Source organism: Hyaena hyaena, unplaced genomic scaffold (assembly GCF_003009895.1).
Source record: "Hyaena hyaena isolate Hyena2069 unplaced genomic scaffold, ASM300989v1 scaffold_1535, whole genome shotgun sequence".
NCBI lineage: Eukaryota > Metazoa > Chordata > Mammalia > Carnivora > Hyaenidae > Hyaena > Hyaena hyaena.
The window spans coordinates 186,521-209,744 of NW_024082159.1; the positions used below are offsets into that span (position 1 = coordinate 186,521).

General features: G+C 34.9%; 1 protein-coding gene and 2 pseudogenes across 1 annotated transcript; 1 reads left to right on the plus strand and 2 right to left on the minus strand.

Annotated features, from left to right (window-relative positions):
- The first annotated feature begins 7,517 nt into the window (after positions 1-7,517).
- LOC120225864 (olfactory receptor 5M10-like) lies at positions 7,518-8,465 on the plus strand. Its single transcript, XM_039224047.1, has one exon. It carries the CDS (start codon positions 7,518-7,520, stop codon positions 8,463-8,465), a length of 948 nt encoding a protein of 315 aa, XP_039079978.1.
- A 1,817-nt stretch (positions 8,466-10,282) lies between these two features.
- On the minus strand, positions 10,283-10,394 carry LOC120225873 (annotated as a pseudogene).
- Positions 10,395-15,506: 5,112 nt separating this feature from the next.
- LOC120225856 lies at positions 15,507-16,148 on the minus strand (annotated as a pseudogene).
- Positions 16,149-23,224: the final 7,076 nt, after the last annotated feature.

The window sequence follows — 23,224 nt, forward strand, 5'->3', positions numbered from 1 at the left end:
GTAGAATTCAGTGATTCATCACTTACATTCAACACTCTGTGCTCATCCCAGCAAGTACCCCCTTAAATGTGAAATATATATTTAATAAATAAAAAGAATATACCAGTTGATGATTCCCTTTTATTTCTGAAGATTCCTCACATGAAGAATATTTACATTATTATTTGGAAAAAGAGATATATATATATTTTGTTGTGTAGCTCTTCTCCACCTTAAACTTCAATAAAGTGGTATGTATATTTTTCATTACTATATATTACAGGAATATCTTGAATTATTTTTGATACAATTCTGTTGTATGTTGTAATAATGTATGTAACTCTTTTCTTCACCTGTTTAAATCATTTCCTCCTACTAGTTATTAAGCAACTCTTTGTTTTTCCATTGATTTGTGACATCACCTTTATTGTGTACTAAGTGAATCTATTTCTGGCTTATTCTATTCCTTTGAACTATTTATACATATATTTTAAACTAAATTCACATAATATGGATTTTAAGAAAGTTAATTACTGGTAGACAAATTTCATCTTCATTATTTATGTTTTCAAATTCATGGTAGGATAATGCAAATCAAATGCTTCTACCTACCTAATATTTTTTAACCAAGAAATTATGGTGATATATACAATACTTATTCCTTATAAATTATTGAAAAACATGGACAAATATTTTAGTCTCCATAGTATTGTTATAGTTTGGTCCCCACATCTGATGGGGAAACGTATGGAATCTTGACCATACAGAGGTCTGCTTAGGAGTAAAGGTTACCAGTGGGTTAACATTTTTTTTTTTTTTTTTGCCAGAAAAGCAAAGAGATTATATATTAAAAACAAAACATTTAACTTTGGCATATTAATATTGTGTATTTGTTAACATTTTTACACAAATGTTTATTTTTGTACCATACCAGTGTCCATAATGCAACATTATTTTTCAGCAAAGGTATCTACACATAAAATCTTATTCCCAACTAGGTTGTCCTTTGTCAGCAACTGTCCCCTGAAAGACTGATGTGCCCACACATACTTCTCAACTGTGCATCATTTCAAACACTGAAAAAAGAAAAAAAAGAAAGCTTATGTTGATTTGAATTAAACTATTAGGGGCACCTGGCTGGCTCAGTCAGTGAAAGTCAGGCTCTTGGTTTCAGCTCAGATTATGATCTCAGTTTATGAGTTCTGAGCTGAGTTGGGCTCTGTGCTGACAGTGTAGAGCCTGCTTGGAATCCTCTCTCCCTTTCTTTCTACCCACCCCCCTTACTTGCTCTCTCTCTAAACATCAATAAACTTAAAAAAATTAAACATTAGGCTTCTTTGAAATAATCAGAAGAAAACATTTCTGAGGTAAATTGCTGTGGAGAAATTCACAATGGAAGACCATAAAACTATCTAAAATTAAGAGACTTTGTATTTCGGGAAGTATTTGCCCCAGATAAAGTGGTAATTGTGTTAAGATATGATTTAAAGTTCTAAAACACCATCATATAAATAAATGTTGAAGGCTATATGAAGAAAATTGATAAAAATACAAAAATGCTAAAAATAATGAATAAAAATATTAGTAACTAAAAATATAAATCAAATGGTCCAGTTGCCAGCTTGCCAACTTCAAACCCAAAATACAATATGTTAAGATATTGGGACTGGGGCTCACCTTCATTTGTAGGAACTCTCACACCCCCATTCAAATCGCATGTCAGAACTGGAGAACTTACCAGTATAGTTTAGACGGGGTTTTCTTTACAGATGAGTTGGAGCTGACTCCAGAGAGCCAATTCTTAAATATTCAGATTTGTAAGCCAGTTGTTAAATGGATTGTCTTGAAACTGGCACGGTGGTGGGAGTATTTACAACAATGAAAGAAATTGGCAAAGGTTGCCATCACCACCTTATCATTATATCAATGGTTTATGCTTTCAGTGTTTATCAGATTAATCTTATGTAGTTTGTGGTTCAAGGGATCATGGACCTAATGGTGTCTGTAGATAAATCTAAGGCACAAATCAAATCACCAATAAATAAATAATGATAATTTCAAACAAAATAATTGAAATAAGATACTTTTGTGTATTTATATTTGGCTTCAAAAAAGACTGGCATGTTCTACATTATGGGTGTCAAGGAAACAATAATAACAGTTTTTTGGAAATCAATTTAACATTATGTTTTCAAGAGTCTTAAAAGTATATCATTTTACTCAGCTATTCCAATTTTAAGAATGTTCAAAAAGCATAGTAAAACACTTGGGTGAAGAATGTGATTGTAATGTTTGTTTTATAATTGAGGAAAAAGAAATGAGTGGCCTACTAAATACAGGCAGCCCTCACTTGGCATGGTACTGTGTTAACTAAAACTTGTGCTGAATTCAAATGTGACTTACTCTGCATAGTTACCAAAAAATCTCAGTTATCACAGCTGCCCTGAGTTTTGTAACAGTTAGACATAAGCAGATGCCAGACAGAGAAAAACTGGCTGTAAGTGACTAGAGCCTCCGTGAGTGTTGGCTATAGTCAAAAAGGAGAATTTGAATATCACGTGACTGATTTTTAAATTAGAATGCTCTACAGATATTAAAATAAAGAAGTTACCAGTTAAGGACAGGGAAATTTTTTATAGCTTTTTACGAAAAAAGAAGGGTATATCAGTATATACATTATGATGACTTTGTTATAGTAGAATTAAGGAAAAGTAAATCTTTTTCCTTATATTTAAGTATCAGTTTTCCATGATAAACAACTATGCTTTTTATAAGAAAAGAAGCAGACCAAAAAAAAAAAAAAAAAAACCCTACATATTTCCAGTATGATTCAGATCCCAAGATATAAAATTAAAAGACCTATATTTATTATTAGAATATAGAAGTAAAAGTAGGAAAAGGCAAGAGTCAGACTCTTCTATCAATTATTGAACTGGAAATTCATCTAGGTTCCTTTTAATTCAAGTTTTATTATTTTTTTCCTTAAAAATATTGTGCTTTTGAATATATTGAGATTCTTCAGGAGTAAATAGAACCAGGCTTATTTATTTATTTGTTAGCAGTAGGGTGGGAGCAAGTCAATATCAGCCTCTATCTACAACATTTTGATGTGGAAACAAAATTTGTTTTTAATTCTGAAGCTTATTTCTTAAAAGACAATTTCTTGAAATACAGGATTTTTTTCTTCTTGAGATGTAACATTATGATCATAGCATACTTTGACATTGAGATAAAGTGAAACACATTTCCTTTCCAATAAATTTTATCTGAATGGTCAATATTTTCTGATGTCTATATTTCTACTATATTCACACATACAGATAATGAAATGAACACTCCCAATGCTACTGGGATGAAGAAAAACTTGGGTACTCATTCGCTGATCGTTATTGTATACATCAGGACATCCAAAAGGCAAGAAATAATAATAAGAAGAAATAGGAATAAAACTGAAATTCTACCCTAATAACTAACTGATCAGAAGCTGTAACTTAAAAGATTTTTGTAAGAGGAAAAATAAAAACTACCAAACTATTAAAAAGAAGAGATATTAAATGTGTCACAGTATCAAACCACATTATGCACTTTAATAAAAACCAATTTCAAAGAGTAGCAAACAATCTGGAATAATCCTATGCTACAATTTAGTTGTAAAATACTGAAACCATGTTTATTAGCATAGATGCTATTTGAAAATAGTTTGTGGATAGAATAGAACTGAAAGGTAATATGTAGAATTATAGACAAATTGTAGTTAATAATATAGAGACAAATGATAAAAATGTCTTATGTAAGCAATAAAAATTTTAAATCAGGAAATGAGTATTGTTTCCATTAGAACTCACTTAGTTCCTTTCTGCTACTTCATTCTTAGTGTATGGAAATGCAACAGATTTCTGTATATTGATTTTGTATTCTGTGACCTTGAATTCATTTATCAGTTCCAGTAGTTTTTTGGTGGAGTCTTTAGGGTTTTCTACATACAGTATCATGTCATCAGCAAATAGTAAAAGTTCTTCCTTACCAATTTGGATGTCTTTTATTTCTTTTGTGTATCTGATTGTTGTGACTAGGACTTTCAATGCTATGTAGAATAAAAGTGGTGAGAGTGAACACCCTTGTCTTGTTACCAATCTTGGGGGAAAAGCTCTCAGTTTTTCAGTATTGAATGTGATATTAGCTGCGGGGTTTTCATATATGGCCTCTATTATGTTGAGATGTGTTCCATCTAAAACTTTTTGTTCAGGAATTTTATTATGAATGGATGTTTTACATTGTTAAATGCTTTTTCTGCATATATTGAAATTATTATATGGTTTTTATCCTTTCTATTGTTGATGTGATATATCACATTGATTTGCAAATATTGAATAATCCTTGCAACCAGGAATAAGTAACAGTTGATCATGGTGGATAAATTTTTAATGCATTGTTGGATGCAGTTCGCTAATATTTTGTTAAGGATTTTTGCATCTATTGTTTATCAGAGATATCGTTCTGTAGTTCTCTCACTCTCTCTTTTTTTTGTTTTGTAATGTCTTTATCAGGTTTTGGTATTAGGGTAATGCTAACCTCATAGAATGAATTTGGAAGCTTTCCTTCCTCTTCTATTTTTTGGAATTGTTTGAAAACAATAGGTATTAACTCTAAATGTTTAGTTGAATTCATCTGTGAAACCATCTGGTCCTGGACTTTTGTTTGTTGGGAGATTTTGATTATCAATTCAAATTCATTGCTGGTAATTGGTCTTTTCAAACATTCTATCTCTTCCTGATTCAATTTTGGGAGATTACATGTTTCTAGGAATTTATCCATTTCTTCTAGATTGTCCAGTTTATTGGCATATAATTTTTCATAATATTCTCTAAAAATCCTTTGTATTTTGTGGCGTTGGTTGTTGTTTCTCCTCTTTCATTTCTGATTTTGTTTATTTGAATCCCCTCCTGCTTTTTTTTTTCTTTGATGAGTTTGACAAAAGATTTATCAGTTTTGTTGATCTTTTTAAAGAACCAGCTCCTGGTTTCATTGTGATGTGTTCTACTGTTTTGTTGTTGTTTTAGGTTCTATTTCATTTAGTTTTGCTCTTTATTATTTCCTTTCTATTACTGTTTTTCTTTGTTCTTTTTTTCTAGATTCTTTAAGTGTAAGGTTACATTGTTTATTTGAGAATTTTCTTGCTTCTTGAAATAGTCCTGCATTGTAAAATTCCCTTGAAAAGCATTTGCTGCATCTCAGAGATTTTGGACTGTTGTGGGATTTTTAAAAAAAATTTTTGTTTTGTTTTAAGTTTATTTAATTATTTTGACAGACAGAGAGAGTGAATGGGGGAGGGACAGAGAAGGAGGGAGAGAGAGAATTCCAAGCAGACTCCACAGTGTCAGCACAAAGCCTGATGCAGGGTTTGAACTCACAGACCATGAGACCATGACCTGAGCCAAAACCAAGAGTTGGATGTTCAACTGACTGAGCTACCCAGGCACCCCTGGACTGATTTCCCATGTCTGAAGTGTCTGGTGTGGGGGTCTATTCCTCTCACCTCTCTATTTCTGCCATGTCCCCTCATCCTGTGGACAGTCCCACAGATCCATTTGGCTCTGGACTGCATATTCCACCCTTCCTATCCTCTCTGATGTGGCTTCTTCTCTACATTTAGCTGTAGAGAGTTTATTCTGCCACTCTTTGGGTCATTTTCTGGGTTATTTCACTGATGAGGCTATAATCTAGGTGTATGCATGGGTTGAGGAAAGCCTAGGATCCTCCTATGCACTGTCTTCCCAGAGAGTCACTGTCATCTTTTTAATTCCTGCTAATGAGGTGTGTGGGAAGTGGTATCCATCTGTAGTTTTAATTTTCATTTCCTTGACAGTTATAGATGTTGACATTCTTTTTCTGTCATTGGCTATTCATATATATTTTATGAAGTGCCTAGTCACTTTGGAATTTTTTTTTTAATTGAGCTGGTTATATTTTCATCCCTGAGTTGCAGAGAGTGTTCATGTATTTTGAATGTAGGTGATTTGTCAGAATTACTTGATATGAATATCTGTGGTTAGCCTGGACTTTTGTTCCTCAAATCTCTCATGTATCTTAACTTCCTCTTCCACACTTTCATTAGATGATGCCACCTCAGTGTTTACAGGGAAAAACAGGCTTTCTAATAGGAATTCCCACATCACTATATCAAATAAGCAAAATTTACCTACGCTTATTTTATACCTTCCATAGTATTAAAACAGATGGCTACTTTTTCTAATTGTGCTAAAGATCTCGTTGACAGAACTAAGCAGTGTTTGTATATGTTACATAGAGATATTGGCCTCAAAATAGAATTCAGTTCCCAGAGCATCAAATTAAGGTTATGCCCATGAGGAACAAAGACTCTTTTAATTGGCTTTTTAGAATTATTCTTTAAATACTCTACCGAATATGCTTAAGAAATACATTATAAATCTTACCACCTTGTTTTACGAACCATGGCAAATCAACTTGTTACAGGTAAATCACTTTATATATTATTTACTAAATATATATATACATGTATATATATATTACTATGTACTTTTGTATGGATATTTATATATTGTTTACTAAAATACATATTTTTTTTGTTTTTACTATGTCCTTTTGTATGGATATTATATCCCAACAATGTGGAAAATATTGCATCTAAATGCAATTCATCTTCATTTTTCTTCATAGCACTTGGTTTTAACTCACACAATGATATATATCTTTATCTATGTATTTAAATCTGTTCATCTCTTACTATGTATGCTTCATGAGGTTGGGGTGTTTGTTCACTGCTTTAATCCCAGAACCTAGAACAGGAAAAAAAATCGGTCTTTATAGTATAAATGAATAAATGAATGTGTTAAAATTCAAAGTAAAAAGAAGCATTCTTTATTCTGCAAACTCTTAGCTAAATATCAAGAGACAATATGTATTTCACTCGATAAATTTTATGAATGATATTAAGTCAGATAGCAATGGTTTTCAAGTAAAATGTTGTACTGAAGATTATCTTCTAGAATATATCTGAAGCCATAATTTTTCAGAGTTGGTGAGACCTGCATATCTAAATTCCATTTTTGTCCATTTGAATGATGCCAATTGCCCGTGGCTTTTCATATCTTAATTTCATTCCTTTGGCATTTTTTCTTAATGTGTAAAAATATCAAATATGGAGTTCCTCAAAAAGACAGGTATAAATTAGTGAATATGTATATAAATAAAATATACAATATTATTACATTATTATATATTAAATAATATAAAATATGAAAATATATATACACACACAAGGGTGAGAGTGTGTGTGTGTGTATGTGTGTGTCCGAGATACAAAGACAAAGGGAAAACAAGAGGTATAGAATATGATATTTATGTAGATAATTTAATGTATTTTTTAAATAAGGAAATTTCTCAGTAGATGAATATATGAATGTGTAAATGATAAAATGGATGGAATAAATGCAGAAGCTGGATCAGATGGAATTCCTCACTTTCTCTAAGACTATCAGTTTACAAGAGATAAGAAAATGTCTTCCCCAAACCACACTACAGTGACAGAATTCATTCTCCTGGGACTCACAGACGACCCTGTCCTGGAGAAGATCCTCTTTGGTGTGTTTCTGATGATCTACCTGATGACACTGGCAGGGAATCTGTGCATGATCGTGCTGATCAGGACTAATTCCCACCTCCAAACGCCCATGTACTTCTTCCTTAGCCACCTCTCCTTTGTAGACATTTGCTATTCCTCCAATATCACTCCAAATATGCTGCACAGCTTCCTCACAGACCAGAAGACCATCTCCTATGCTGGCTGCTTCACACAGTGTCTTCTCTTCATTGCCCTGGTGATCACTGAGTTTTACATCCTTGCTTCAATGGCATTGGACCGCTATGTGGCCATTTGTAGCCCTTTACATTACAGTACCAGAATGTCTAAAAACATTTGTATCTCTCTAGTCATGGTGTCTTATACTTGTGGCTTCCTCAATGGACTCTCTCAGACACTGTTGACTTTTCACTTGTCCTTCTGTGGCTCCCTTGAAATCAACCATTTCTACTGTGCTGATCCTCCTCTTTTAATGTTGGCCTGCTCTGACACCTCTGTCAAAAAGATGGCCATGTTGGTGGTCGCTGGTTTGACTTTGTCAAGCTCTCTCTTCATCATTGTCCTATCCTACCTTTTCATTATTGCAGCCATCTTGAGGATCCGTTCTGCTGAAGGCAGGCACAAAGCCTTTTCTACCTGTGGTTCCCACTTGACAACAGTCACCCTGTTTTATGGAACCCTCTTCTGCATGTACTTAAGGACTCCCTCTGAGAAGTCTGTGGAGGAGTCCAAAATAATTGCAGTCTTTTATACTTTTCTGAGCCCAATGTTGAACCCACTGATCTACAGTTTAAGGAACAAGCATGTGATCCATGCTATGCAGCAAGTCATTCAGGGTAATATCTTTCATAAAGCTGCAATGTAATTCCTAAGTGTCTGTAATAACATAGTGAGTCCCTTCACAGAACAAACCTGCTGGTCTACAGTCATGATTTTGCTTCAGAAACTCTCAATGACATTAGCAAATTTCTCCTCAAAAGTAATACCTTCAAGACAAATTGTTTTCATAGAAACTGTAATGTTAAAATTAAACACTCTTTCCCTTAGCAGAAAAATCTCAGAGTAAAATTTGGTGTTGTCCAATAATTCCATAAGATATTTTAACATCTTTACCCACTTGAGGGCAAGAATTAGAATAAATTCAGTCTACAGGATCACTGGAATTCCATCTTCTCTGATCGTATCGTCTACGGAGCCGTAGTAAAGTTCAAAATGGAGTGATTAGTTTTAAACTTACAAAGAATGTGAGAGGTGCCTGGGTGGCTTAGTCGGTTAAGTGTTTGACTCTTGATTTTGGCTCAGGTTATGATCTCATGTTTGCGAGATGAGACCCTGCATCTGGCTCATGCTGGGCATGGAATCTGCTTAAGATTCTCTCTCTCCCTCTCCCCTGCCCCTCCACCACTCTTGTTCTCTCCCCCTCTCTCTCTCCCTCACTCTCTTAAATAAATAAATAAATGAATGAATAGTAAAATAAAAATATGAAATAATCTATTCTTCAATAAGCTATATAGGACAATGGTTCTGAGGCCTGTGTAATCACTGAAATCACCTTTGAGAAACTGTAAATGTATGGATCTCTCATGGTTAAGCTTTGTATATATTTTTTCCCAACCAATATTGTAGATATCTAAGACACTTCTTGTCTTATTGCAAATACTGATTATCCTCCTTAATTTTGAAAATAAACTGTCAATACCTGCTTATAATTTCCATGATCATGGATCCAATTCAATCATAGTATAAAAGCAATGTAGGTATATTTTTCATGTTGTAGTTCTGACTTTGATATAATTAATTCAGAGTTAATAGCATCTATTAATTGGCTTTGTAGATGTGAGAATGTCTTGGAGCAGTATAAAAATGAGTGGAGTGTCTATATCTTTCTGGAGGAGAACACGTGATGCTTGCTTTGGTGCATAAATGTGTCTGTGACGGTGTATTTGGTAGATAAGGCTCTTTACACTGGTTCTTAAAATTTCTATTGTGCAAATTCATGGTAAAGAGGATTCTATGTAAAGATACATAATTCATCCAGATTAACACGTGAACCTATGTGTTATTAGTCAAGTATTTGGCTGCATTTTGAAATGTAAGTTAAATTTTCTTTAAATTGTATTAGATGTTTGGTATTCTAGTATTGTACACTCTTATTTTAACTAAGACCACATTACTAAATGCTTATATAAAATAATTGGTGTATTTACTCTAACATACTCAATTGATTTTTCCAGAACAATATATAAATGACTTGTAGATTTAGTAAGTTAGACTCTTCTTAGATCTCAGTTGATTGTACATGGTTGATATTATCAAACATGTTTACTACACATAGATAAAAATATAGACATATATGAGGGAACAACATTTATTGGTGACATGTCCTAAGCCAATAGGTAACTTCTGTTTGTATTTTGTTATATTTTTCTCAATGAATTGATATTCATACGTGTTGTTTTAATTCTATATACAAGTTTCAACATTGCTTTTCATTTGATAGTATGATGTTTGTATTTTCATACAGCCTAAAGATTTTCAGTGAATATCACTTTTGAAGTAGTATTAATCAAAAAATTTTATCATACTTGAACTTAGTTACAAAAGTAGTACATTCCAAGTAGAAAAGCAAGTTGAAACATACTGAAGGATTTTTGAATTTTGGAATAAAACTCAATTTAAATTTTGAAATAAAATTTACTTATAATCTCTTATTAAAATGCATTTGGTGCACTTTATATTAAACTGATAAGAACAGATACTACACTTGATCTTAGCCAAAAGGCTGAGAAGTGATTGGGTGCACTTTATATGTATATACTTCGTTTTGCAAGCCATTATTCCATTATATTGTTGTATCTGATTATTGTTAAGACTGACTCATATCTCTATGAACATACCTGATTATTCCTTTATGATGGGGAATTGCTTCATTAAGTGCACCAAACAACTTTAAAGCTTTGGCTAATTTTTTCTATGGAAAAGTTTTCTCCAGGAATCATCAACCATTTACATTTATGATTAGTCATGTTTGAGAATAACCAGGTGACTGTACTTTTATTAATATCATCTAAAATTCCTTGCTTCTTCATTGTCGCAGCTGAAACTCTTAGGAAAGGATCTGTTTTAATTGGAACAGAAGAAGAATTGAAATATGCAATTAACTAATAATAAAGGACATACATCGCTTTGATGATTGCTGTTCATGTTAGCTCTGATCATTCCTTAAATGAAGATTATTTACATTTTTATTTAGAAAAAGTTTTGAATTTTGTTTTACTTTGTGGATTTTTGCATCCTAATATTAAATAAGTTAGCAACTCTTGTATGTTATTAATAATATTTCATGGCCATATATTATAGGAATATCTCAAATTATTCTAAATACAATTTTGTTGTATGCTGTAATATTGTATAACCTTTTCCTTCATATTTTAACCCTTTCCTCTAATATTTTTAAGAAACATTTTATTTTCCAGGAAATATGTGATCTTATCTTCCTTATATAAATCTGTTTCTATTTCTTCTTTGACATATCTGTATATGTATTTTAAATTCTTACAATTAATGTAGATTTAAAATATGTTTTAATTAGTAGTAAAATAAAATTCTGTCTTCATTATTCTGCCGTCAAAAATTATTGTAGAAAATGAAAATCAGATGCTTCTAGCTATCCAATTTATATATTTTAAAAGTTATTTATTTGAGATATAGAATGCGAGAGTGCCTTCAAGCAGGGAGAGAGAGAAAGAGAAAGAGAGAGAGAGAGAGAGAGAGAGAGAGAGAGAGAATCCCAAGCAGGCTTAGTGTTATCAGCGCAGAGCAGATGAGGTGCTGGATCCTATGAACTGTGAGACCATGACATGAGCCAAAATCAAGAGTTAGACACTTAAGTATCTGAGCCACCCAGACACCCCTAGCTATCAAATATTTTTCACCTAGTATTTATGCATATGATGGTTTAATTCATGAAATATATGAGAGCATATAAATAAAAATCAAATGTGGCTATACGTATAATACATATCCCTTTTAAATTGTTTGAATAATGTGGAAACGTGTTGGCACGAATAGCCCTGTTACAGTTTGATCCCCCTATCTGATCAGAAGATGTATGGAATTAGAGCATAGAGAGATCTGGATAGGGATAAAACGTTATGGGTGAGTTAAGTTTTTGTTGTTGTTGTTGTTGTTGTTGTTTTTGCCAGAAAGGCAGAGAGATGTTGATGGCCTATAAATGAAGAACGAGAATCTGGTACTATATATTAACACTGTGCATTAATTAATACTGTTTTAAATGTTTATTTTTGAAAAAGAGAGAGAAACACACACAGAGCACGAGTGAGGGAGGGGCAGAGAGAAAGACACAGAATCCAACGCAGGCTCCAGGCTTCTAGCTGTCAGCACAGAACCCCATGCAGGGCTAGAACCACAAACCATGAGATCATGACCTGAGCCAAAATCAGATGTTTACTCTACTGAGCCCCTATAGCTGCCCCCATTAATTAACACTTTTACATGAACATTAATTTTTGTACTGTACCAGTGTCCAAAATGCCACATATTTTCCAACAGATACATAAACACAGAAACTTATCCTTAGCTGAATTTTCCTTTTTCCAACAATTGTTCCCCCAAAGAACTGACATGCCCACACATACCCTTCAACTGTGAACCATTCAATCACTGAAAAAAAATTCCTTGTTGATTATGCTTATAATAAACATTGGCAATTCAACAAGCCAAAGAAAATACCTGTGAGATTAATAGCAGTGTAAAAAATTCAAAATAAAGAAGTTACTCTGTTTTGACCATAAAATATTTAAAATAAGCAGCACTCAACAACTGGGCAAAGATTTTGCCACAAATAAGATAAAGTGGCAAAAGTGTTAAGAGCTGATGAGTGCATAGATATCAGCTGGAGGACTAACCCCCAATATAGAAGTCAATGTTGCAAGTTATGAATGTAAATTTGTTAAAAACTTTAAAATGCTAAAAATGAATGAGTAACAAGCTTAGTAATAAAAGCATGGAATAAGGTACTCTTTTCTGTCCCTATATTTAAAAGAGTTCAAAAGGACTAGTACTTTCATATATTGTTGAGTCAGGGAAAATAATACATGATTTTTCTGGAAATGAATTTAACATTATGTTTTTAGGAGTCTTAAAAAATGATTGTCCACTTTGGGACACCTGGGAGGTTCAGTTGGTTAAACATCAAGAATTCAGCCAAGTTGCAGGATACAAAATCAACGTATAGAAATCGGTTGCATTTTTATACACCAACAATGAAGCAACAGAAAGAGAAATCAAGAAACTGATCCCATTCACAATTGCACAAAAAAACATAAAATACCTTGGAATAAGTCTAACCAAGGATACAAGAGATCTCTATGATGAAAACTATAGAAAACTTATGAAGGAAATTGAAGAAGACACAAAGAAATGGAAAAACATTTCATGCTCATGGATAGGAAGAATAAATATAGTTAAGATGTCATTACTACCCAAAGCTATCTACACATTCAATGCAATTCCCATCAAAATTGCACCAGCATACTTCTCAAAACTAGAACAAACTAGCCTCAAATTTGTATGGAACCACAAAAGACCCCGAATAGCCAAAGGAATACTGAAAAATAAAACCAAAACGGGAGGCATCACCATCCCAGACTTTTGCCTCTACTACAAAGCTGTCATCATCAAGACAGTATGGTATTGGCACAAAAACAGACACATAGACCAATGGAACAGATTTGAGAGCTCAGAAGTGGACCCAAAAGTATACAGCCAACTAATCTTTGACAAAGCAGGAAAGAATATCCAATGGAAAAAAGACAGCCTCTTTAACAGATGGTGTTGGGAGAACTGGACAGCAACATGCAGAAGAATGAAACTTGATCATTTTCTCACACCATGCACAAAAATAAACTCAAAATGGATAAAGGACCTGAACGTGAGACAGGAGACTATCAACACCCTAGAGGAGAAAGCAGGAAACAACCTCCTTGACCTCCACCGCAGCAACTTCTTACTTGACACATCTCCAAAAGCAAGGGAATCAAGAGCAAAAATAAATGATTGGGACCTCATCAAGATTAAAAGCTTCTGCACAGCAAAATAAATAATCAATAAAACTAATAAAAGTAATAAAGCAACTGACAGAATTGGAAAAGATAGTTGCAAATTACATATCACATAAAGGTCTAGTATCCAAAATCTGTAAGGAACTCACCAAACTCCACACTCGAAAAACAAATAATACAGTGAAGAAATGGGCAGAAGACATGAAGAGACACTTCTCCAAAGAGGACATCCAGATGGCCAACAGACACATGAAACGATGCTCAGCATCCCTCCTCATCAGGGAAATACAAATCAAAACCACACTGAGATACCACCTCACGCCAGTCAGAGTGGCTAAAATGAGCAAATCAGAGAACTCTAGATGCTGGCGAGGATGTGGAGAAACGGGCACCCTCCTACACTGTTGGTGGGAATGTAAACTGGTACAGCCCCTCTGGAAAACAGTGTGGAGGTTCCTCAGGAAACTAACAATAGAACTCCCCTATGACCCAGCAATAGCACTGCTAGGAATTTACCCAAGGGATACAGAAATGCTGAGGCATAGGAGCACATGTACCCCAATGTTCATAGCAGCACTCTCAACAATAGCCAAAACATGGAAAGAGCCTAAGTGTCCAACAAAGGACGAATGGATCAAGAAGATGTGGTTTATCTACACCATGGAATACTACATGGTAATGAGAAAGAATGAAATCTGGCCATGTGTAGCAACATGGATGGAACTAGAGGGTGTTTTGCTGAGCAAAATAAGTCAGGCAGAGAAGGACAAATATCATATGTTTGCACATATAGGAGGATTAGGAGGAACTTAACGGAGGACCATGGGGGAGAAGAAGGGGGGAAATGGTGGGGGAAAGGGAGAGAGGCAAACCATGAGAGACTCTTGAATGCTGAGAACAAACTGAGGACTCATGGGTATGGGGGGGAGGGGGAAGATGGGCATGGAGGAGGGCACTTTTGGGGATGAGCACTGGGTGTTATATGGAAACCAACTTGACAATAAACTATTTGTAAAAAAAAATAAAAAATAAAAAATAGAAATATATACCTTTAAAAAAAAGAATAGCTGCTAGTTTAAAAGTAGTTTGCGGGTAGATACAAACACAAAGGTAATATGTAGAATTACAGAGCAAGTAATTGTCAATAACATAGGAACAAAATCATAAAAACTTCTGATGGAAGCCATGATGGGTTTCTTCCATCCATACAGGTATCTGCTTTGATTAAGGAAAATGAATGGAACAAGTGTACTAGGTAATTAAAATGCAAAGTATCAAATTCTTTGTGAAAATAATAAAACACAGATGGTTTTCTACTCTGGATAAGTAGACATAGAATGTATCAAAAACGTATTGAGAAAAATATCCAGAATTAGGGCTTTCAGCCTTTTTTGAGAAGAGAATCAGCTTTCATTAAAGGACACTATGTAATATATCAAAGGAATGTAAATTATTTTCATATTGAGGAAACATACTGCAAAGCCTTGCACTTTGCTAATAGAAGAGCTCAGCGATGATCAGTATTGTCGACCTATGATCTGAAAGGAAGGACTTCTCTGCAGACTGAGCAAATAAGGGGGTTCCTGAATGAGACTACACAGGGGACCATGCTTAGTCGTAAGCAGCTGACCTCTGTTGTGTTTTCCATCTGTCATCATTTCTAAACAATTATCCTATTCATGGTTGCCATTAGGATTTTCACTTGGTCAGAAGCTATGCATATATAATCAATGTCAGTGGTGCTCCAGAGAACTGCACTCGGGTACAACCAACAAGGCTTGCTGTTTGATTGTTTTTGAGGTGTTTTTTTTTTTTTTTTAAATTCATTGAGAGACTGTCAAAATAGACCTTTTCTCTGTTGTACCAAACTTTCTCCTACACACTGTTCTCAAAGCCTACTTCACAACTTTTTTCCTCAGGCTGTAGATAAATGGATTCAGCATGGGACTCACAAAGATACAAACCACTGCCACAATTTTCCCTTGTTCAACAGACTGCTCATTGGCTGGTCTCAGATACATGGAGAATAGGGACCCATAAAACATGGCAACAGCGGTCAGGTGTCAGGAGAAGTCTTTGCACTGGCCTTTGCTGGAAGAGATCCTCATAATGGTTATGAAAATGAAAATGTAGGAGACAAGGATGATGAGTAGGGACACTGTGAGGTTAATCCCTGTGGACACAAACAAGGCTGTCTGCTTTATGTAAGTGTCTGAACATGTCAGCATCAGGAGGGGTGGGTCAGCACAGTAGAAATGGTTAATGATGTTGGGTCCACAAAAGGACAAGTGAGAGGTCAATATCACCAGCATTGTGCCCACCGTAGAACCCCAGAGGTAGGGGACAGTGATGAGGCAGCTGCAAAGGGACATGGACATTCTGCTGTTGTAGTGTAGGGGAGGACAGACGGCCATATACTTGTCATAGGCCATGGAGTCCAATATGTAATACTGCATAAGGCTCATGAAGATTCATGGAGAAAGCTCATGTGGTCAGCTCCTCTGACCACTCCCATTTACTACTTAAAATTCTTCATCTAACTACTTCTCCTTAGCAGCTTGTCTTTTCATACTCTTATTTTTTTAAAACCAAGGTCGTTGCAACTGGGAACAAAGAAAAGAGAAGAGGAAAAAAATTATCCAAATAGCTTTCTGGATTCCATCCTTGAGGTAATTCTTAAAATATTTTTGGGGTGAAGAAAGGGTGTGAAGAAAACGTTAGCTTCCAATGCTTAGCTCTTGAACTGCATTAGTTTAAGGCTGGAAGGAGCCCTGAAAACATAATGCATCTGTTATATTTTATTAGTAACAGATATTTTATCAGTATTAAGCATCGAGTGAATGATTTTATCTGTTTGACTCTGTGGAAATCAGAAGTTACCTTTAGGTCAAATTTATGGAGGTATATACGAACAACAAAATATAGAAATTTTGATGCCATTTTGGCAAGTGTGTGCAGTCATGCAATCACAATTGCAATTTTTCAAAGCTGTTGTGCCCTGAGGATGGGGAATGGGAACGGGGCACATATAATCAACACAAAGGTCAACTTTTTTTACCAGATTCTGCCAGTTTTACATAAATAAACAATCCTAGGTTTATTGCAAGACTGGTTAATTTCTAAAAGTCTGAATTGACCACTTTGCCAATATTCTCATTAATTTTATGGAGGAGCAGATTTGGGAGAGGTCATTCCTCTGCCCTGTAGGAAGTTGGTCTTTCTCTCTGTGTTATGTTTTCAGGAATCATTTAAGGTTTATTAGTTATTTTTCATGTTTATTTCCATGCAGTGTTCCATTATATGTAACAAAGGAAATTTTCAATAATGTTTGTGGGCCCTTCTCCTGGGCTACCAGGAAACTTACAATTTAAAATTTACCAAGGTCCAAATGAGTCTGCAAAGCCTCAGAGCATGAGTTGTTACTCCCCTGAGCACACATTTATCTGCTTTGTTAAAAAAAAGAAAAGAAATAACCAAAAAGATGCATTCCAATCATAAAGATAAGAAACAAAACAAAACAAAACTTTCCTGTTTCCCATAAGATTAAAGTCATACAGCCACACACATACTAAGAGCATAAGATAGGATCTGTAATTTTCTGGAATGTCCTTTGTCCTGATAATTTGTAACTCTTTGTGTTAAAAAAACACATGTACCTAGTGTTCCCCCCCTCCCCCCCAGCACTCTGTTCCTTGTGAAGACTGTGTATCTTAGACAGTTGCCCCACCTTGGCCTCAAACAAAACTTTTTTCCTTTCTCTTCAAAACTTTAAAACATTTTGTTTATTTTGTGTTCACATCTAGGCATATCACAATTTGTTTATCTATGCATCTGCTAATATAGATTTAAATATCTTTGTGGATAAATGTCATCTTTTCTCTTGAATAAATAATACCTGTTTGGCCACAGCTTAGTAAGAAACTATAAGTCTGTGAGAAATTTTAGGAGGGGGAGCCATTTTCTTTTTTCTATTTTTCTTTTTTTTTACCTTTTTAAAATTTATTTATTTATTTTTTAAATATAGTTTATTGTCAAGTTGGTTTACATATAACACCCAGTGCTCATCCCAACAAGTGCCCTCTCCCATGACCATCATACCCCTTCCCCTCACCCCCGCCACCATCAACCCTCAGTTTGTTCTCAGCATTCAAGAGTCTCTCATGGTTTGCCTTTCTCCCTCTCCCCAACTATTTTTCCCCTTCTTCTCCCTCATGGCCCTCCATTAGCTTCCTCCTAATCCTCCTAAATGTGCAAACATATGGTATCTGTCCTTCTCTGCCTGACTTATTTCACTCAGCATAACACCCTCTAGTTCCATCCATGTTGCTACACATGGCCAGATTTCATTCTTTCTCATTGCCATGTAGTATTCCATTTTATAAATACACTACATCTTCTTGATCCATTCATCAGTTGATGGACACTTAGATTCTTTCCATGTTTTGGCTATTGTTGAGAGTGCTAGTGCTGCTATGAACATTGGGGTACATGTGCCCCTATGCATCAGCACTCCTGTATCCCTTGAGTAAATTCCTAGTAGTACCACTGCTGGGTCATAAGGGAGTTCTATTATTAATTTTTTGAGGAACTTCCATACTGTTTTCCAGAGGGGTTGCACCAGTTTATATTCGAACCAACAGTGTAGGAGGGTGCCCATTTCTCCACATCCTCGACAACATCTAGAGTCCTCTGATTTGTTCATTTTAGCCACTCTGACTGGCGTGAGGTGGTATCTCAGTGTGGTTTTGATTTATATCTCCCTAATGATGAGGAACACTGAGTATCGTTTCATGTGTCTGCTGGCCATAGATGGATGTCCTCTTTGGAGAAGTGTCTCTTCATGTCTTCTGCCCATTTCTTCACTGTATTATTTGTTTTTCGAGTGTGGAGTTTGGTGAGTTCCTTACAGATTTTGGATACTAGACCTTTATGTGATATGTAATTTGCAACTATCTTTTCCAATTCTGTCAGTTGCTTTATTACTTTTATTAGTTTTATTGATTATTTATTTTGCTGTGCAGAAGCTTTTTATCTTGATGAGGTCCCAGTAGTTCATTTTTGCTCTTGATTCCCTTGCTTTTGGGGATGTGTCAAGTAAGAAATTGCTGTCGTTGAGGTCTAGGAGGATTTTTTCCTGCTTTCTCTTATAGGGTTTTGATGGTTTCCTGTCTCACATTCAGGTCCTTTATCCATTTTAAGTTTATTTTTGTTTATGGTGTGAGAAAATGATCTAATTTCATTCTTCTGTGTCTTCCTGTCCAGTTCTCCCAGCACGATCTGTTAAAGAGGCTGTCTTTTTTCCATTGGATACTCTTTCCTGCTTTGTCAAAGATAAGTTGGCCATACATCTGTGGTCCAATTCTGAGTTCTCTATTCTATTCCATTGGTCTATGTGTCTGTTTTTGTGCCAATACCATACTGTCTTGATGATGATAGCTTTGTAGTAGAGGCTAAAGTCTGGGATGGTGATGCCTCTCGTTTTGGTTTTCTTCTTCAGTATTACTTTGGATATTCTGGGTCTTTTGTGGTTCCATACAAATTTTATGATAGTTTGTTCTACCTTTGAGAAGAATGCTGATGCAATTTTGATTGGGATTGCATTGAATGTGTAGATGGCTTTGAGTAGTAATGACATTTTAACAATATTTATTCTTCCGACCCATGAGTATGGAATGTTTTTCCATTTATTTGTGTCTTCTTCAATTTCCTTCATAAGTTTTCTATAGTTCTCATAATGCAGCTCTTTTACACCTTTAGTTAGGTTTATTCCTAGGTATTTTATGGTTTTTTTGTGCAATTGTGAATGGGATCAGTTTCTTGATTTCTCTTTCTGTTGCTTCATTATTGATGCTAAAAATGCAGCTGATTTCTGTACATTGATTTTGTACCCTGCAACTTTGCTGAATTCATGGATCAGTCTAGTAGGCTTCTGGTGGAGTCTGTTGGGTTTTCTATGTAGAGTATCATGTCATCTGTGAAAAGTGAAAGTGTGACTTCTTTGCCAATACTGATGCCTTTTATTTCCTTTTGTTTCTGATGGCTGATGCCAGGACTTCCAGCACTATGTTAAACAACAGTGGTGAGAGTGGACATCCCTGTCATGTTCCTGATCTCAGGGGGAAAGCTCTCAGTTTTTCCCCGTTGAGGATGATGTTAACTGAGGGCTTCTCATAGATGGCTTTTATGATGTTTAAGTAAGTTTCTTCCTTCTCGACTTTCTTGAGGATCTTTATTAAGAAGCGATGCTGTATTTTGTCAAATGTTTTTTCTGTATCTATCGACAGGATCATATGGCTTTTATCTTTTCTTTTGTTAATGTGAAGAATCACATTGTTTGATTTGTGAATATTGAACCAGCCCTGTAACCCAGGAATGAATCCCAATTGATCATGGTGGATAATTCTTTTTATGTGCTGTTGGATTCGACTGCAAGGATCTTGTTGAGGATTTTTGCATCCGTATTCATCAAGGATATGGGCCTGTAGTTCTCTTTTTTTGCTGGATCTCTGTCTGGCTTGGGGATCAGAGTGATGCTGGCTTCATAAAATGAGTCGGGAAGTTTTCCTTCGATTTCTATTTTTTGGAATAGCTTGAGAAGAATTGGTATTAATTCTGTTTTAAATGGCTGGTAGAATTCCCCAGGGAAGCCATCTGGCCCTGGGCTCTTAGTTGTTGGGAGATTTTAGATAAATTATTTGATTTTTTCACTAATTATGGGTCTGTTCAGATTTTCTATCTCTTCCCGTGTGAATTTTGGTAGTCAGTGTGTGTTTAGGAATTTGTCCATTTCTTCTAAGTTGTCCAGTTTGTTGGCATATAATTTTTCATAGTATTCCCTGATAATTGCTTGTATTTCTGAGGGGTTGGTTGTAATAAGTCCTTTTTCATTCATGGTTTTGTCCATTTGAGTGCTCTCTCTTTTCTTTTTTAGAAGCCTGGCTAGAGGTTTGTTGATTTTGTTTATTTTTTCAAAAAACCAACTCTTGATTTCGTTGGTCTGTTCAACTGTTTTTTTGGCTTCTATATTGTTTACTTCTGCCCTGATTTTTATTATTTCTCTTCTCCTACTGGGTTTGGGGTGCTCCTGTTGCTCTCCCTCTAGTTCTTTTAGGTGCACTGATAGATTTTGTACTTGTGCTTTTTCTAATTTCTTGAAATAGGCCTGGAGTGCAATGACTTTCCTCTTAGGACTGCCTTTGCCGCATCGCATAGAGTTTGCATTGTTGTATTTTCATTTTCATTTGCATTTATATATTTTAATTTCTTCTCTGATTGCCTGATTTTCCGATTCATTCTTTAATATGATGTTCTTTAACCTCCATGTTTTTGGAGGTTTTCCAGGCTTCTTCCTGTGATTGATTTCAAGTTTCATAGCATTGTGATCTGAAAGTGTGCATAGTATGATCTCAATTCTTTTATATTTATTGAGGGTTGCTTTATGTCCCAGTATATGATCTATCTTGGAGAATGTGCCATGTGCCCTTGAGAGGAAAGTGAATTCCATGGGGAAAGCCATTTTCCAAAGTAGCTGAATTACTTTATAGTCCCTCAAGGGATGTATTATGAGTGTTACATTGTTTCACTTGTCATTTTCTATCTGTTTACTCTCCATCTTCGTTAATTCTTTTTCTTGAGACGGGTGTGAGGTATTGTCTGGCTATAGTTAAGTTTGCCTTTCTTGACAATAATAGATGTTGACATTTTTTTTTCCTGTCATTATTGACTGTTCATATATCTTTGTTATGAAGTGCTTGTTCACATCAGATTTTTTTTTTCAGTGCTGGTTATATTTTCTCTTTAAGAAATATGTTTTTAACATTTATCCATTTTTGAGAAAGAAAGAAGAGAGAGAGAGAGAGCGCGCGTGGGGGAGGGGCAGAGATGAGGGAGACACAGAATCTAAATCAGGCTCCAGGCTCTGAACTGTCAGCGCAGAACCCAACGTGTGCCTTGAGCCCAGGATGTGTGAGATCATGACCTGAGCCAAAGCTGAATGCTTAATAACTGAGCCACCCAGGTGTCCCTAGACTAGTTATATTTTCATCCCTTAGTTATGGGGGATGTGCACTTATGCTGAATGTAGGTCCTCTGTCAGAATTACTTGATGTGAATATTTTTCCTAGTCTGCCGTTTTCCTGCTGTTAGTGCTCCTAAAATTTTTCATCCATCATACCTTCTGAAGTCTCACTAGATGATGCCACCTCAGGGCTTACAGGGAAAAACAGACTTTCTATCTGGAATTCCCTCTCACCCATATGAAAAAAACTACAAAACTTATTTATCCTTATCTTCCTTCTTCCAATAGTATTAAAACTGAGAGCTAATTTTTAAATCTTACAGACAGAACCACATGCACAGAACTAAGCAGTGTATATATATGTTAGGTAGAGATGTTGGCCTCAGAGGAGAATTCAGTCCCCAGAGCATCAATTTAAGGTTACACCTGTGAGTAACAAAGATTCTTTTAATTATTTTTTAGAATTATTTTTTAATACTCTGTGGAATATACTTAAAAATACATTATAAATGTTCCCACCTTGTTTTTACAAAACATTGTAAATCAGCTTTCCACAGGTAGGTCACTTTCTACATTGTTTCCTAAAAGTACGTTATGTTCTTTGTGTGGAGATTAGTATCCCAACAATGTAGAAAAAATGCATCTAAATGCATTCCGTCTTTATTTTTCTTCATAGCACTTGCTTTTAAATAGCATAATGATATATACCTTTGCCTATGTGTTTAATACCTGTTCATTTTCCTACAATATATGCTGCATGAGATTGGGATGTTTCTTCACTGCGATAGCCAAAGAACCTAGAAGAGAAAAAAAAATATCTTTACAGTGTGAATGAATAAATGAATGTGTCAATTTACAGAACAGATATAATTCTTTATTCTGTAACCTCTTAATTAAATACCAAGAGATGAATTTCATAAATGAATATTTCTGAATGAAATTAAGCCAGACAACTACAGATTTCAGGTGAAAAGGCAGTATTAAGGATTTATCTTCCATGTTATATCTGAAACAATGGTATATCATTGTTCATGGGACATTAGAAATACAAATTTCTTTTTGTCCATTTGAATGGTGCTAATTACTTGCACTTATTCATTTCTGATTTTTATTGCATTGGCTTTTTTTTTTTCAAAGTGTGAAAAAATTTAAATATGGAGCTCCCCAGGAAGAAAGGTATAAATGTATGAACATGTATATACATAAAATATGCAATATTATACCTTACTGGAAAATAATTAATATGAAATGTACATATTTGAATATATATATATATACACACACGCACACAAAGGAGAGAAAGTATGTGTATGTTTAGTGTTTGAGATATAGGAGAAAAAGATAGCACAGAGACACGGACTAAACATTTACATAGATGTTCTGATGTATGTGTTAGAGGAGAAATTTTCTGATAGATGAGTATATCAATGAGTAAATAATGAAATTGATGGAATAAATGCAGAAGCTGGATCAGATGGAATTCCTCACTTTCTCTGTCACTCTCAGTTTAAAAGGGATAAGAAA